This window comes from Myxine glutinosa, chromosome 3 (genome assembly GCF_964187855.1).
Source record: "Myxine glutinosa chromosome 3, kmMyxGlut1.1, whole genome shotgun sequence".
In the NCBI taxonomy this organism is placed as follows: domain Eukaryota; kingdom Metazoa; phylum Chordata; class Myxini; order Myxiniformes; family Myxinidae; genus Myxine; species Myxine glutinosa.
Window position 1 is genome coordinate 195,838,574 of NC_136263.1, and position 18,350 is coordinate 195,856,923.

The following is an 18,350-nucleotide window of genomic DNA, read 5'->3' on the forward strand; positions in this document are numbered from 1 at the left end:
TGCAAATGTGCAAGGCAGCCCAAGTTTCCGACAACCACAACGTTTATCACTGCAACCACCCTTGCAAGAACACCTAACCAGCTTTAGGAGATAGTCTGGTGCTGCAGCGAGGTCAGAATGCATAGGGATCATCCTGGTGTCCATGATCCTCCACCCCCAGTCAAGCGGGTTGAGTTTGTGTCCTTTCCACTCCTGAACCTGTTGGAATACCCGTAGGCTGTGATATTTGGAAGCTGAGCTCGTGGGCGGAAGTACCCGTGGGTGCAACGATGTTTTGTTTGTTGTCACCTTAGCATGAAATTTTGCTACCCTCAATTCGTTCAAATTGTCTGATGGTTTGCCTCCGTACACACAAACCATTGCTCTGTCTCCTGCAGCAATGACCTCATCCTGTGTTGACTCTTTATTGCCGAAAATTAGGGCCTCTTGCTGGAACATTTCATTGTCCTTGAACAGTTTGAGTCCAGTGCCTTTGCCGATCCCAAAGACCCTTGATGTCGTGTCGCATCCCAGGTACGCATGGATGAAGAGAATGTTTTCACAGACAGTATCATCCAGAGCCTCTCTGACTTTGCCAATGTCCAAGTATTGTCTTGGATTCAATGAACCCTTTTTCGGCTCCGACATTAAGTAGAGAGTGTGCGCAGTATTCTTGCGAAAATAGTAGCACAGTAGTATCAACAAGTCAGTGTCTTCGCCAACAAGAACAGTGTTGGATTTTGAAGAGCTACAAACTGCAGTTGTTGCTATGAGTAGGTCCGCATCCCCACTCGCATGAAACACTTCACAATGAGATTCTTCCAGTTTCTTACCAAGAATGTCTATGAATTGTTGCTTGTTCTCCTTGTTCTGAAGAAACTCTTCCTTCTTGACAGAAAGCGTCATGGTTTGAGAAAAAGATACCTTCACTGATGGTCGCTCACCCCTTTTCTGATGGGCACAGTCTTTCATTGAGGGACCTTCACGATAGCCATCAAACACGACGATAGCATGCCCGTAATGCCTACTAACATATTTCAGGTAGTGGTCAAGAATATCCTTGTACTGTTCACCTGACTGCCACGGTATGCGCTGCAATAGGGCACCGCCATCGAGTACGTATTGTATATCGGAGTATTGTATATTGTATATCGGTTGTGCAGTATCGGCAGGTGCCAAGGATTTGATTGCTGAGGCTAACGCTGGCTTATTGGCGGTCAGCAAGGCATATTTGGTCTCGAACAAAGATGGAGGATATGTGCATAACTCACAAAGGAGTGCTTTGGATAAGTCTCCTACTTCAGTGCCAGCGATCACAAGTCTCTGGAAGAGTAACTGAGGGTCAATATTGATGTCTCCGTCTGGTGTCTTCATTGCAGACTCTGAGTCCATAGTTATGGCTTGACCCTTCTTCTTGAAGCTGTATTCAAGCACACGTTTACCACTCATCTGGCCCAAGAGCCTTTCTCCCACAGTTTTCGCCTCATCAACATTCACCGTTGTCTGGGCAACTATACCAGTGAAAATGTTGTGAAGAGTATCGTCGTCTTGAAAGGGATTCCTCATGAAGAAACTCAAGCATTTTCTGGGTATCAGCTACATCATTCTTCTGTCTAGACTTTGATAGATCCTTGTGCTGTTCACTTGTCACATACATCACATCAGTGAGGTGTTGGAGGGCGTTGTTCACCTCTGCAAAGAAAGGACTAGCCATGACCCAGACTGAGCGTTGTGTCTCTGTCATCCCTCGTCCCCTGGTCAGACCACCTGATGTTTTCAGACTTCTCATAAGTACTTGTTCGATGACTAAATCTGTAGACAGACCAGCCCAGTATCTGTCGCTCCGTCGGACAACTTAGAATCCTTGGAGAAATTTCTGATGTACTTCTGGATGGTCCTTTGGTAACTCGGTCATCAGTTGCAGATATATGTGCAGGCACTTTGTGTAGTGTCTGTGTCCGGAAGCTGCAAGATATGGAAGCATGGCGCGCAGGATATGCAAGTGAAGCATCCAATCCCCTGTTCTTTCAGATTTCAGAAAAAAACGGATAATGTCCACCATTTCCATGTATTGTAACCACAGTCTCGCTGTCTGTTGATGCCTTATTGTGTCAATCACCTGATTGATTTTGTCTCCAATGACCTCCATCACCTTCGATGACTCGATGTCTGACACTGCTTGGTCACCCGACATCAGACCGTCAAACACGTCGCCTGCATCATTGAGCTCTGCTGGAACTGTACGCTCGCTGTCTCCATCACTTGGGAGGTTCATCTGAAATACCTTCGAAGCAAGTTTTGCATTGAGTGCTGCATCAACGAGTAGATGTCCACGTATAGCTCTAGACACGGCTTTGCCACTCATCATGTGGGTTGTAGTGTTGCTGGCATATGCAACTTCCAGAAGCTCTTTGAGTCCAGTACCAGACATCAGGTGGCCAATACACCCAAGAAAACTCATGAGTGTATGGAATCCTTCTAGTCTTAGAACAATCGAGTGAAGTTTGCTGTCCGCTGGCTCGCTCTTGACTATGGTGAGAGCTTTCCACCAAAGTGGCTGATCAAATGTCAGTATCGGGGTTACACCATATCTCTGCGCATGTTCACAAACGAAATGCAGTGTGGAGTTGATGCAGTCCAAGTCACTTGGACTGAGATCAATCATGGGCAGAAACATTATTGATGCCTCACCCGGATGTTCTCCCTTGTGTACCATCTGCATCATTCCTGTCCAAGAGGGCCGAGGTGATCGAACAGTAAGCGAAACCTTCCAGAGGTGGTCAACATTTGAGCTGATTTGTCTCAAGTAGGTACAGGCTGGAAGCTTCTCGTAGAGAAAGGACTGCATTCCTCCACATGCTGATGTGAAAGGTCGTATATTGATTCGCCCAACTTGTGCGATGTCGTCTGCCGAGACAGCTCTACGGGCAATCTGAAGTGTCCGGACTGTTTTCGGGGTCACACTCGCAATAATTCCCATACCATGGAATGTTTCTCCCATTTAATGTGCAGATGTCATGGTCAACATTGTCCGCCACATATTGGATGAAATGTCCAGGGGTAAAACCAGGGATGTCTGTTCCACACGTGACTGCTGCGCTGCGCTCATACGTTTGCACCTCCGTCCTCCATGTATGAACAACTATACCCATGTGCAAAGAGCGTGTCTATGAGAAATCGAGAACCAAAATGGAAGTGCATTTGGATTCCAAGACCCACCAACAGTGGAGCTTGAAGGATCCTAGGCCTCGCGGCTTGCATGATCGCCTGTCCCAGTGAGCAGATTTTTAAGTCTTTTCCTTTCCCCACAAACAGCATTTCGAGCAAGAGCTTTAGTGACTCAGGTAGGAACTTGGTTGCAGCATTGACAGTGGACATATCGAGAGTAGTCGGGTAAATGTCCTTATTTTGAGATACATCTTTTATGTCACTTCTAATGAGATCAGCAGCTGTCTTGATCAGGCGCAACTTTTCTGTTTCAGGGTCCCTTTCCTTTTGCTGACGATAGAAGTCATGAAGAATCGACGATGCCACACCCCTAAATGTCACAACATTTGATTTTCCATTAATGTCTGCAATTATGATCTTATCACCAAAGTGATTGAAAAGGTTATCCTTCATGTATGAAAAACCATATGCATCACAGCCAGTGTCTACTAGGAAGTCCTCCATTTTCCCAATTAAATCACTAATTGTGGTTAGTTCCTCATCATTTTCCTCAAGGTACTTTGCCACCTTCAGGAACGCTTCATGTCTGATCTGGTCCTTGGGTCGACCAAGCTTCTGCTTTTTTGATGAAGACGCCTCTTCCGATTGGAATTTGAGTGGTATCTGTTTCTTTGTATGAAAGTTAACACTGTACACCTTATGGTATACCGCATCTGCTGCGTGTAGATCGCCAACAAATGCCATTCTGCCCCTCACAGTACCCGACCAGTTGTCAGATCGATTTTCACAGTCAGCAGACACATGATTTTGGAAGTCGAATGTCTTAACCTGGATCAACATATGGTCCTTTTTCCTCCCCTGGTACTTGTCAGGATTACCACAGAAAAGACACTGAGTTCTGTAGTCAAACGCTGAATCCATTGAACGAAGGCACCTCCCTTTGTCTGCCTCAGACGAAACACGTTTTCGCTTCAGAGAAAGTTCAATGTCTCTCACATTGCAGAACACCCTACGACAATCTGTATGAACTGCCTGTCCTGGATGGACTTGGACTTCTTCACCACGCTCACGTCCAGCTTCTTCGATCCTCGTACAACCTTTATCCGTCGGTGTACTGGTTGGATCACTGGAGAGGGGTTTCTTACAGAAGACACAGTCGATATCACCCATGTTGCTGAAAAGAGAGGGAACTTAGGATTACATTTTATTCCCTGTGTTGTCCTACTATAAATGTATAGGTTCATAAAAATACAAAATTTGAACATGTTTATTATAAAATTAAATGTTAAAAAACTGCTTTTAAAAATAAAAATAAAACCTTAAACAATCATAAATTAAATATAATACGACTTACATTCACAATGACCACAGCGTTTAACTGTCCTCAGCACACTGATCAAATCTCTCACTGCAAGCGTCACTCCACCTCTCGTTCACGGCTCTCGTTCAATCTGAAAATAAAGTATGATCCACTCTTATAATTGAGTATAATTTTATGTATTTGTTCAGAGGATCGACAGGTTTCAGAAAAAGATCATTTTTTCTCTCTTGCAATTAGTGGTGGGTTAGGGGTAAAAGTTCGCTAGAATGACTGGACTAATTAGGGATTTATCAACAATAGCTGTAAGCTACCGAGCTTGGGTTAGATACCCAACCCGACCATAAAACTCTCCCATTAGCGGTTGCATCACGGAGCATCGCCTCATTACTCGCTAGATGTTAGAGATCCCCCTGTGTCCAACCAACGGCCTGGTGGTACACACCTGTGAATGAACACCTACCGGTGAGATTGGTTGTTGTTTTTTGATGGTTTTGATTTCATGAAAAAAACGTTTATTTGAAATCCCGTTCTGCGTCGATTCGCCATTGAAATGCAAGAAGGAAGACCTGCTGGGTGGGAGAGGACCATTTCCATGTAATTTCCAACCACAAATATAGCATTTAATTATTTATTTTAAACCTGTGGCACGCCCAAATGCACGTTCGTGATGACGTAGTTCTGATTCACTGCACTATGACATCACTACATCCCTGTGGTGTTCCGGGTGATGTCACCATGGTGTGCCCCGTGGTTATCCCATGGTGATATTTTTACATGGTTCATGGAAATGAATTTCCGAGCGATATCGTATTTGTAACGTGTGTGTCCATGAAGGTCAAAGAGAATTTGTTACCCAGCATTCCTTGAACGAGAAATGTCAACACATGGACCTGTGGTTGAGGTCAAAGGTCCCTTGAGGATGGAATCGATGGCTGCACATGGTTTTTGTTTAACACGCGGCCTTATCAGGCTTTAAATGCGGACAAAATATTAGCTTAACTCCTTATCCATAAATTCCACAGGATCCTCATGATCAATCAATTCCTCGTGATCCTCATTATCAATCAATTCCTCGTGATCCTCATTATCAATCAATTCCTCGTGATCCTCATTATCAATCAATGCCTCGTGATCCTCATTTATCAATCAATTCCTCGTGATCCTCATTATCAATCAATTCCTCGTGATCCTCATTATCAATCAATTCCTCGTGATCCTCATTAATCAATCAATTCCTCGTGATCCTCATTATCAATCAATTCCTCATGATCCTCATTAATCAATCAATTCCTTGTGATATACATTATCAATCAATTCCTCGTGATCCTCATTATCAATCAATTCCTCGTGATCCTCATTTATCAATCAATTCCTCGTGATCCTCATTATCAATCATTTCCTCGTGATCCTCATTATCAATCAATTCCTCGTGATCCTCATTATCAATCAATTCCTCGTGATCCTCATTATCAATCAATTCCTCGTGATCCTCATTTATCAATCAATTCCTCGTGATCCTCATTATCAATCAATTCCTCGTGATCCGCATTATCAATCAATTCCTCGTGATCCTCATTATCAATCAATTCCTCGTGATCCTCATTATCAATCAATTCCTCGTGATCCTCATTATCAATCAATTCCTCGTGATCCTCATTATCAATCAATTCCTCGTGATCCTCATTATCAATCAATTCCTCGTGATCCTCATTATCAATCAATTCCTCGTGATCCTCATTTATCAATCAATTCCTCGTGATCCTCATTATCAATCAATTCCTCATGATCCTCATTATCAATCAATTCCTCGTGATCCTCATTATCAATCAATTCCTCATGATCCTCATTATCAATCAATTCCTCGTGATCCTCATTATTTTGACGTTGGAACTCCTGCGGTTGTATTTTTCCGGGTTTGCTTTGCTTGTATTTGTGCTCAGTCGATTGGTGATCATGTTTGTGGTATCATGGTGAGCAGGTGGCTGAGGGCATGGAGTTTCTGGAGAAGAAGAAGTTCGTGCATCGCGACCTCCGTGCGGCGAACATCCTCGTTAATGACCAGATCATGTGCAAGATCGCCGACTTTGGGCTGGCAAGAGTCATCAGCGATGACGAGTACAAGGCTCATGAAGGTCAGGAATGTCCCTCGGGATGTCCGTTTTACCCGTTGTACACATCTCGAGACACTGTTGTAAAATCAGACTTTAAGAGCACACAGTGATGGTTCTAACTCCAGAGTCGTGACCCGTGTTCGCAGGAGCCAAGTTTCCTGTAAGATGGACCGCACCTGAAGCCATCAACTTCAGCAGCTTCACGGTGAAGTCGGACATTTGGTCTTTTGGAGTTCTGATTTCGGAGATATTCACCTTCGGCAGGATTCCTTACCCTGGTAAATTCCCGTTCTTGGGTCGTGTCTCTTATCTTTCTGTGGTCACATGGCGTTGGCAGGAAACCTCACAAACGAGGCGCCGCAAGGGGTAGTCGCTCTTGCCCTAAAGATTATGTTGTCGTGTGACTCGTTTGGGAAAAAAATATCTTCATGTGGAAATAATTGCTTTGAGCTCGGTCACCGATCCAGAGAAACATTCGTTATCTTGAGGGTGTGAGGGACGCGACCAGTAAAAATACATCCTTATGTTTCTCGTAAAGGGGACCGAGGGCATACCACAAACGGGATCCTAGCGTGCACACACACACACACACACGCACGCACGCACGCATGCACGCACACACACACACACACACACACACACACACACGCACGCACGCACACACACACACACACACGCACAAACACATACACAGACAAACACACACACACAGACAAACACACACACAGACGGACGTGCAGGCAGACACAGTCACACAGACAGACACACAGACAGACACACAGACAGACACACAGACAGACACACAGACAGACACACAGACAGACACACAGACAGACACACAGACAGACACACAGACAGACACACAGACAGACACACAGACAGACACACAGACAGACACACAGACAGACACACAGACAGACACACAGACAGACACACAGACAGACACACAGACAGACACACAGACAGACACACAGACAGACACACAGACAGACACACAGACAGACACACAGACAGACACACAGACAGACACACAGACAGACACACAGACAGACACACAGACAGACACACAGACAGACACACAGACAGACACACAGACAGACACACAGACAGACACACAGACAGACACACAGACAGACACACAGACAGACACACAGACAGACACACAGACAGACACACAGACAGACACACAGACAGACACACAGACAGACACACAGACAGACACACAGACAGACACACAGACAGACACACAGACAGACACACAGACAGACACACAGACAGACACACAGACAGACACACAGACAGACACACAGACAGACACACAGACAGACACACAGACAGACACACAGACAGACACACAGACAGACACACAGACAGACACACAGACAGACACACAGACAGACACACAGACAGACACACAGACAGACACACAGACAGACACACAGACAGACAGACACACAGACAGACAGACACACAGACAGACAGACACACAGACAGACAGACACACAGACAGACAGACACACAGACAGACAGACACACAGACAGACAGACACACAGACAGACAGACACACAGACAGACAGACACACAGACAGACAGACACACAGACAGACAGACACACAGACAGACAGACACACAGACAGACAGACACACAGACAGACAGACACACAGACAGACAGACACACAGACAGACACAGACACACAGACAGACAGACACAGACACACAGACAGACAGACACAGACACACAGACAGACAGACACACAGACGCAGACAGCCAGGCGTGCACGGACACAGACAGCCAGGCGCGCACGGACACAGACAGCCAGGCGCGCACGGACACAGACAGCCAGGCGCGCACACGCATGGACACAGGCATGCATGGACACAGGCACGCATGGACACAGGCACGCATGGACACAGGCACGCATGGACACAGGCACGCATGGACACAGGCACGCATGGACACAGGCACGCATAGACACAGGCACGCATGGACACAGGCACGCATAGACACAGGCACGCATAGACACAGGCACGCATAGACACACACAATCCCAGTGATTTTGGCCTAAACAATGCAGAAACCAAGAAAATTACCAAATATAAAGCCCTCAAAAATGAAGTGAGAAGATCCTGGAATCTGAAGAGCACCAAAATTGTCGGTGATTAATTGGAGCAACGGAAATGATGAAGAAGAACCTTAGGAAGATCTTAAAAACAATCCCGAGGAATATTAATACAAACGATTTGCAGTTGGAAGCTGTCTGGGTCTCGGTGACGATCCTGAGAAGATCTCTCGGCACAAAACTTTGAGAACAAGAAAACTTAACAAACTGGTCCATGAATGATGATCCCTTACCGAAACTTCGAGACCTGGGAGGACTCGGTTCCACCTTCTGAAACCCACATATGTAGATGACAACCGACGCACACAGAAGCACACACAGTGTTCTCTCGTTCAGGTTATGGGATGGTGGCTGAGTCTCAATCTGGACCTCCGGCAGCACATCACTAATTCAGTTGTTGATGCAAGTCCATCACCGCCCCGTCTTCACTGCCATGGGCCTACATGTTTTGTAGTTTGTACTTGAATTTTAGACTTTTTTTAAATTAAAAAATTTTAAATTCATTTTTGTTTTTTTAATTAATCTTTTTGAAATGTAAGTAAAAATATTTTTTGGGATTAAAAAAAAATGTATTTACATTTTTTCGACTTCACTTCTCCTTCCCATGTGGTTTTCTTTCTGAGTTTCCTTTAAAACATATTTTTCCATCCATTTCTGGAATGCCACAAAGAGTTTGTCGGGTGAAAAGTGAAAGTTTGTCGATGCCCAACCGAACCGCTCGTGCTCAGATCATTCGTACCTGGTTTGGTCTCAGAATATGCTACTTTTCCTGTGCTGCACAGGCTGAAAGGATGTATGGTATTTGTCCACCTATGGGATAAAAAAAACACCTCCAGTATTTAAGTATTTTTCCAGATTTTACTCTGGATATCACCATGGGTCTGCATTTTGTGGGTAGTTGTTTGGTATACTGTCGTTCTTTGGTCCGGTGAGAGTGACTGAGGGAATGTATTATTTTGGCCTTCAGGGATGACCCACCCAGAGTTGATAAGAAAGATCGAGTTCGGGTATCGCATGCCCCAGCCGGAGAACGTACCTTCGGACATCTACGCCCTCATGCGAGACTGCTGGCACGAACACCCCGAGGAACGACCTACCTTCGAACACCTCAAGAACGTGCTGGAGGACTTTTACACGGCCACTGAGGCCCAGTACCAGCCGTCCTTTTGACCATATGACACTGTGCGTGGTTCACGGTGGTTTCTCCACACCTTTCTCCACACCACACCTTCCTCCACACCACACGGTCCTGTGTGACCGTTTGCGGTGCGGAGTGGGTAGGTGAGGATGTGATTATTTGACTCGAGTCACATATGCAGGTACCTTGGTGCGACTTGTCGGATGGAATGAAGTCTCAAATCCAAAACGAGACTTTAAAATCTGTCGGATCTGTGTAGCGCAAGTAAATCAGGTGAACTGTAATCCGTGCGCATACACCTACAACCAGCTGTGCATTCAAGCTCTCATTTGCAATTGCATCGAATTTGAAAACTACAAAAAAAATCTCCAACAAATTTGCCAGGTGCATGATCGGAAGAAGAATAATTCATCAGAAATGCAACAGGTGCATTGCACCGACCAACCTCGAGCTTGATAAATTGTCGACAATGTCCGACGGACCACGTGCCATTGACGAGGCCCGAAAGTCCGTCATGATGTCATCCAGTCGCTCCCCATTGTGATGTCATGACAGTGCGCTTGTGATCGCCCGGTCCGATCGCACTGCCCGGATACCGATGCGTACTTTTGGACCTTGCGGCTTACGAGGTTTGTACCTGTCGTGATATCGTCGTCATTCTCCAAGCTGGACCATCGCCTCTTAACCGGCCTCATCGATTCACCAGCCTGATCAATTAACTGCCTTTGGTGATTAACCAGCCTGATTGATTAACCGGCTTCATTGATTAGCCAGCCTGATCTGATTAAATGCCCTCATCGATTAACTGGCCTGATTGATTGACTGGTTTGGTTGATTAGCCAGCCTGATCGATTTAGCCAGCCTTGTCGATTAACTGGCCTGATCGATTTAGCCAGCCTCGTCGATTAACTGGCCTGATCGGATTAAATGCCCTCATCGATTAACTGGCCTGATTGATTAACTGCCCTGATTGGATTAAATGCCTTCGTCGATTAACTGGCCTGATTGATTAACTGGTTTGGTTGATTTGTCAGCCTGATCGATTTAGCCAGCCTCGTTGATTAACTGGCCTGATTGATTAACTGGTTTGGTTGATTAGCCAGCCTCGTCGATTAACTGGCCTGATCGGATTAAATGCCCTCATCGATTAACTGGCCTGAATGATTAACTGGCCTGATTGGATTAAATGCCTTCGTCGATTAACTGGCCTGATTGATTAACTGGTTTGGTTGATTTGTCAGCCTGATCGATTTAGCCAGCCTTGTCGATTAACTGGCCTGATCGATTTAGCCAGCCTCGTCGATTAACTGGCCTGATCGGATTAAATGCCCTCATCGATTAACTGGCCTGATTGATTAACTGGCCTGATTGGATTAAATGCCTTCGTCGATTAACTGGCCTGATTGATTAACTGGTTTGGTTGATTTGTCAGCCTGATCGATTTAGCCAGCCTCGTTGATTAACTGGCCTGATTGATTAACTGGTTTGGTTGATTAGCCAGCCTCGTCGATTAACTGGCCTGATCGGATTAAATGCCCTCATCGATTAACTGGCCTGAATGATTAACTGGCCTGATTGGATTAAATGCCTTCGTCGATTAACTGGCCTGATTGATTAACTGGTTTGGTTGATTTGTCAGCCTGATCTATTTAGCCAGCCTCGTTGATTAACTGGCCTGATTGATTAACTGGTTTGGTTGATTTGTCAGCCTGATCGATTTAGCCAGCCTTGTTGATCAACTGGCCTGATTGATTAACTGGTTTGGTTGATTAGTCAGCCTGATCGATTTGGCTAGCCTCGTCGATTAACTGGCCTGATCGATTAACTGGTTTGGTTGATTAGTCAGCCTGATTGATTTAGCCAGCCTCGTTGATTAGCCAAAGTGATCATTAACTGGTTTCATCAATTATCCAGCCTGATCGATTATCCGGCCTCGGCAATGTTAGCTTGATCGGATTCACTGCCCTCGGCGATTAACCATCCTGATAGATTAGCCAGTTTTACGAAGGAACTGAAATCGATTAACCTGCCTGATCGATTAACCCACCTCATTTCTTCGCCACCTCATCGATTAACTGGCCTGATCGATTAACTGGTTTGGTTGATTAGTTAGTCTGGTCGGATTAGCTGCCCTCGATTAACTGGCTTGATCGATTAACTGGTTTGGTTGATTCGTCAGCCTGATCGATTTAGCCAGCCTCGTCGATTAACTGGCCTGATCGATTAATCAGCCTGATCGATTTAGCCAGCCTTGTTGATTACCTGGCCTGATTGGTTAACTGGTTTGGTTGATTAGTCAGCCTGATCGATTTAGCCAGTCTCGTCGATTAGTCAAAGTGATCAATATCTGGTTTCACCAATTATCCAGCCTGATCGATTGTCCGCAGGGATTATCCAGCCTGATCATTAACTGGTGTGATTGCTTTCCTAACCTGATTGATCATCCGGTCACTTTGATTAACCGGGGATGAAATCGACAGCACATTGAACGATGTATGCCAATCGTACTGGGAAGTAATGAGAGGGCTTACGTTTCGAGCGTTAACCCTTCGTCCTGTTCATTTATCGATTTATCTAGGACTAACTTAAAAGGAGAAGCAAGTCGTGTTTTGCTCAATGATGGGTACAATTCCATTGAAAGGAATGTGAGGTGTTAAACTTATTGGAAGAGGTATATGTGTGGAACGTTGTTACGTTGCCTGGTGATGTCTAAGAGATTGACACATTGTAGCACTTGCACATTATTAACAAGTATTCTTCTTCATCAGTTCAAAAAAAAAAAATCCAAGTTTTCTTTTTCCATATAATTATTTATATTTTCCAGTACTTCAGAAGAATAAAAAATACTTTCCAAAGTCTAGAACATTGTTTTGCATTTCTTTGATTCTAACCTACTCGGTTAAAAGAACAGAAACGTGTAACGAGCGGAACAGTGATGTTTATCGATAGTTGATCGTTTGGGTTGATTGTTTTGGTTTCCTTCAGTTGAAACAGAACAGCACATAGTGTATAATATACAGCAAACCTCGACGCGAACACCAGACGCGAACGCCAGATGCGCACGCTAGACGCTAGACGCGAGCCCGAGATGCGAGCCTGAGATGCGAGACGTGAACCGTAGACGCGAGCCGTAGACGCGAGCCCGAGCCTGAGATGCAAGACGCGAGCCTGAGACGTGAGCCCGAGCCCTAGACGCGAGCCCGAGAGGCGAGCGCGAGCCCTAGATGCAAACGCGAGATGCGAGCCCGAGAGGCAAGCCTGACGTGAGCCCGAGCCCTAGATGCGAGCCCGAGGGGCGAGCGCGAGCCCTAGACGCAAACGCGAGATGCGAGCCCGAGAGGCGAGCGCGAGCCCTAGACGCGAGCCTGAGACGTGAGCCCGAGAGGCGAGCGCGAGCCCTAGACGCAAACGCGAGCCCGAGAGGCGAGCGCGAGCCTGAGACGTGAGCCCGAGCCCTAGATGCGAGCCCGAGGGGCGAGCGCGAGCCCTAGACGCAAATGCGAGATGCGAGCCCGAGAGGCGAGCGCGAGCCCTAGACGCAAGCCAGACGCGAGCCCGAGAGGCGAGCGCGAGCCCTAGACGTGAGCCTGAGACGCGAGCCTGAGAGGCGAGCGCGAGCCCTAGACGCGAGCCTGAGATGAGAGCCCGAGCCCAAGATGCGAGCCCGAGGGGCGAGCGTGAGCCCTAGACACAAACGCGAGAGGCGAGCCTGAGACGTGAGCCCGAGCCCTAGATGCGAGCCCTAGACGCAAACGCAAGATGCGAGTCCGAGAGGCGAGCGCGAGCCCTAGACGCGAGCCTGAGACTTGAGCCCGAGCCCTAGATGCGAGCCCGAGAGGCGAGCGCGAGCCCTAGACGCGAACGCGAGATGCGAGCCCGAGAGGCGAGCCCTAGACGCGAACGCGAGATGCGAACACGAGATGCGAGCCCGAGAGGCGAGCGCGAGCCCTAGACGTGAGGCAGAGGCGCGAGCTCGAGAGGGGAGACGCAAGCCCGAGAGGGGAGACGCAAGCCCGAGAGAGGAGACGCGAGCCCGAGGCGAGCCCGAGCGCTAGACGCGAGCCCGAGACACGAGCCCAAGACTTGAGGCCGAGACGTGAGCCCGAGCCCTAGACCCGAGCCCGAGACGTGAGGCCGAGACAGGAACCCAAGACGCGAGCCCGTGACGGCCCCAAGCCCTAGACCCGGGCCCGAGCTCTAGACGCGGGCCCGAGCCCTAGACGTGAGCCCGAGACGCAAGCCCGAAATGCGAGCCCGAGCCCTAGACGCGAGCACTAGACGCGGGCCCGAGCACTAGACGCGAGCCCTCGTTTACACCACGATAACCTGTGGCTGATGTCCATTCATCGGGATGCTTGTGCACGAGTCGGCCGTTTGGAAGTAAACTTGGCACCAATGATAACATCACGTATGTTAAAAACAAAAATTAATAACTCCGATGGCACGCGTGGAGCGCATAGTCTTTCCTTGCACGTTCATTCTGCACAGAAATACCATCGTTAACTGAACACGCTACTATTATGGCCCATATGCCCGTATCATCCATGCATACGTCTCATCCATATATACCCATATACCCTATTATCTCACATAGTTTCTTGGCATGGGTTATGAACGTCATAAATTTACTTCTTCACTCACATTGAGTCATAGATCAGATATATGAAGTTTCAGATTTTTCGGGTAAAGATTTCAATTCAACCAATTATGGCTGGAATGTCATTTCGCTGATGACGTCAGCATTATCACCCAATAACCCATGTGGAGTTGATGGCTTATGCAAAGTTTCAATTTCTTTTCTTGGGCAGTTTTGGAGAAAATGATGTCCAATTTTTTTCCTTTCTTCCAGTATGGCTGCCACACCATGTGACCAATGACATCAGTTGTCAAACATTCTCCATGGGGAGTCCCTCCTATGTTTTAAGTTTCGCATCGACCGGGCAAAGGGTTGCAGAGAACCATTTTAAAATTATGAAAATATGTGGACGACATTATAGAAGAGTTGACATCACAGTTGATTGACCTCACAGGTGAAGGTGGAAGGCGTGGCAGGTAAAAACCTGCGTCTCCTCAAATAGTTCTGCCGATACTTCCCACGATGACCCAACCTGACTGAAGGTCTCCTGATCGGTCTGGTCTGCTTTCATTCGTTTCCAGCTGCTCGGCTATTTCCACGGCCTGCAAAGGCATTGATGGTGTCGCAACCTGTGAATGCATGTAGGCCGAGCAGTGCATCGCAGGCGCTGCCCCAATCAATGATGCACGTTTACCATTGTCGAGGAATCTTGTCCGGTTCTGTGTTCCAGATTTCAGGTAGAGCAAGAAATGTTCTTGTTGAAGCCAAAACAGTATGTGGACATCTGTATCCTCAGTAGAGGCCTTGTATTCAGGCTCTGGTGCATGCAGGGCCTCCTCTTGGGAAGACTACACTTCTTTGACTTCTTGCTGTTGACCACTGGGAACCTTTCTGGGATCATCACTGGGATCATAACTGGGATCATCAAAGCCAACCCAGAGTTTTCAATCCATGAAGACGCAGCCCAGAAGACTTCGACCTCCCCTGGAAACAGTGGTCTGTGCCCAAGAGCATCCACACTCTCCATGCCAGGACATCACATCATCTCCACAAATGGAATTTTAAAGACAGCTCAGCACGTGACTTTGGTCACCAGATCAGACTATTCATCATATTGTGAAGAAGAACGGCACTAGGTAGAGAGCATACCTCTGCCAGGCTAAACAATTTACGTTTCGGATCCCACTGATAGGCCTGATCTGGATGCGGACCTGAACCAAAATCAAATCGGCTTGTTCTCGTTGCCTCATCAACTCGTCCACCAAGTTTCGTCTGAATCTGTCCACAACTTTTTGAGATATCCTGTTCACAGGCAGAGGTGAAAACATAACCTCCGCTCATCTTCAGTGGTGGAGGTAACGATTGTCACCTACTGAAACTTGACGAAGGGTTTAGGGCAATTCACTCACCTGGCCGTCCAACTTCGACTCAGATCTGTGATCTGTAATTTGTCATACTGCAATAAATATATAAATAAAGACTGGGAGCTTTGTAGCAGACAGACATCCTCAGGTCATGCAGAATGATTTGTTGTCATGGAGCTCTTCTCTATGTCTCGGTGACCGTTTTCTACCAGGAATCTGATGAGGCTGGACTTGTTGGAAGAGCTTTGGAGGTATTTCCTCCATTGCTGGATTTTGTGTTTTTTGTGTCTTCAATTTTCCCAGCTAGACTCATTCCATCAATGATTCATGTTGATGGTCCATGGATGGCTTCATTTGGAGACACATTCTTGTCCAGCTCTCTGGCAAGTACTGCTTTTAGACCAGCAACAAGAAGCTCTAAAAATGGACATACCCCTACCAGAGGACCCAGGCCTCTGCCGCCGGCACCGACCGCCTACGGGTGCCATCCGGCTTTGGTCCCGCGTCTTCTTTTATCTTCATTTCCCCTCGTTTTCTTTTACGCACGCACGCACGCACCCGTCACGGTGACACCGAACGCCTATAGGCTTCCGCCACCACATAACAACGTAGATTTTCACTTCAAATGGTGTCACTGTTATCTACTTTCTAGAAAGTGTCCGGAGAGTACTCGGAGGCCTTCCAGCAACTCTTTGAAAACAAGTCAGAAGGGAATGTACATGTGGAGCTTAGCCCATCAAGGATGTCGAGGGAGAAGTGAGATGTGACCACCATGAAAGATTACATCATGAACCACTACCAGAACCCCTTTGATTTGGACAGCATCCCTAAGGAGCTAATCAACATTACTACTGGGCAGATTGTGACCAAAGATGTTGAGGAATTTCTGACATCCATCCCAGAAAGAGGAAAGACCATCGTCGACAACTTCATCGCTGAACGGCTAATGGATGGAGAAGCCAAAAGCTTTTGGGATACTATTCCCAAAGCTACGGTGGTAACCTTTGCGAGCATGAAGAAGGTATTAACTTTTGACAAGGAGAGGAAAATGGTCCTTGATCCGGAGGTACTGCTCCGTCGCTTACTATCAGTTGCAAAGCATCGTGATATTGATATGAGGATAGTTTTGTCATTTGAGTTGACCCCAGTTCCACCTTGTCTGTTCCATGATGATGGAACCATGAGAAAAGCCACTAAATCAGATCTTGCACACAAGCTGTAGGAAAACGTTCCCCAAGAAACTGAACTGAAATCCAAGGGTCACACCCCAACAGCATACATCATTGATGGCACGAGCTTTGTCCAAGGTGTGAATGAATCACAATTGAAAACCTTTGCTGACGACTCAGAAATAGGAGTCAAGAAGTTGACCACACTGTACAGAAATCCTGACCTTGATATTGAGATGCTACTGTTGGTGTTTGACCGTTTTGACGTGAGTTCAAGTATCAAAGGCAATGAACGTCAGTGACGTGGAGACATAGGTGCTGATGGTCCCTCTCACAGGATCATGAGAAACAGACAAGTTCCCAACTACAGGCAGTTTCTCAAGTCAGGACAGAACAAAGCAGCCCGCATTCACTTTTTGAGCAAGTACATAGAGGAAAAAGCCCCAGAGATAATTCCTCAAGAAAGGAAACTTGTCATTGCTGGAGGTCATTCTAATCGAGAAGTTGTGAGAGAGATAACTGATCACGGAACCAGAGATTTGGAGGAGCTTTTCTCAACCCATGATGAGGCAGATACCAGGATGATCTTGCATGCCACACATTCGTCATCCTTTCCCCGTACCATTGTCAGATGTGATGATACGGATGTCCTAGTTCTTTTGCTGTACTCCCAAAGTAGAGGGGAATTAAGCAATGATGTGTACATGCATTCTGGTCACTCAGGAATGTTTGTCACCCGGAAGCGGTTCATTCCAGTGTCAAAAATTGCAATTGGGAAGCAGCAGTGTTCCATCCTACCAGCTGCACATTCCCTTGCAGGCTGTGACTCAACCAGTGGTTTCTTCAAACTCGGGAAGCGCACGACCTGCACCATCCTCCAAAAACACCAGGATACTCTGATGGGATTGACAGAATTTCACTGTCCAGATAAGGAGGCTGGGTTTGCTGCTGCGAGAGAGTTCTCCTCTTGATGTATGGGAAAGGTATCAAAGGTAAATCATGTGATACCCTGGATCAACTGCGCTTTAGGATGGAAACCTCGACTGACAAACCCGTGTCATCCCTTACACCCACTGATGATGCTTCATGCAAAATGATCTGAGATCCAAGTTCCAGACTATGATCTGGTGCAGTAGTCACATTGCAAAGCCCAGGACAAGGGATTCCACTGAATATGATTAGGTCAAGTATGATGAAGACTTGCAGTGTGTGAGAAGTCTGAAGGAGTCAGCCCCAAGGGAACTACGCGACTTGACTCACCTATACTGTAAGGATACAGACTGCGCTGTTGGTAGAACATGTCCTTTTTTCTTGGCTGGCCTGAAATGCATCGAAATCTGCAACTGCAACAACTGCCTAAACACCGTCACTGTCACCATATTGCAAGATGATGAGGACTTTC

At 46.8% G+C, this 18,350-nt stretch overlaps 1 protein-coding gene across 1 annotated transcript in view; it reads left to right on the plus strand.

The window, feature by feature from the left end:
- LOC137422898 (tyrosine-protein kinase HCK) overlaps positions 1–12,696 on the plus strand; it is an 81,951-nt gene extending 69,255 nt beyond the window's left edge. The window contains exons 11-13 of the mRNA XM_068109544.2: positions 6,447–6,600; positions 6,726–6,857; positions 9,669–12,696. Coding sequence (XP_067965645.2) covers positions 6,447–6,600; positions 6,726–6,857; positions 9,669–9,871 — 489 coding nt within the window. The 3' untranslated portion in view covers positions 9,872–12,696. The remainder of the gene's footprint in view (positions 1–6,446; positions 6,601–6,725; positions 6,858–9,668) is intronic.
- The last annotated feature ends 5,654 nt before the right edge of the window (positions 12,697–18,350 follow it).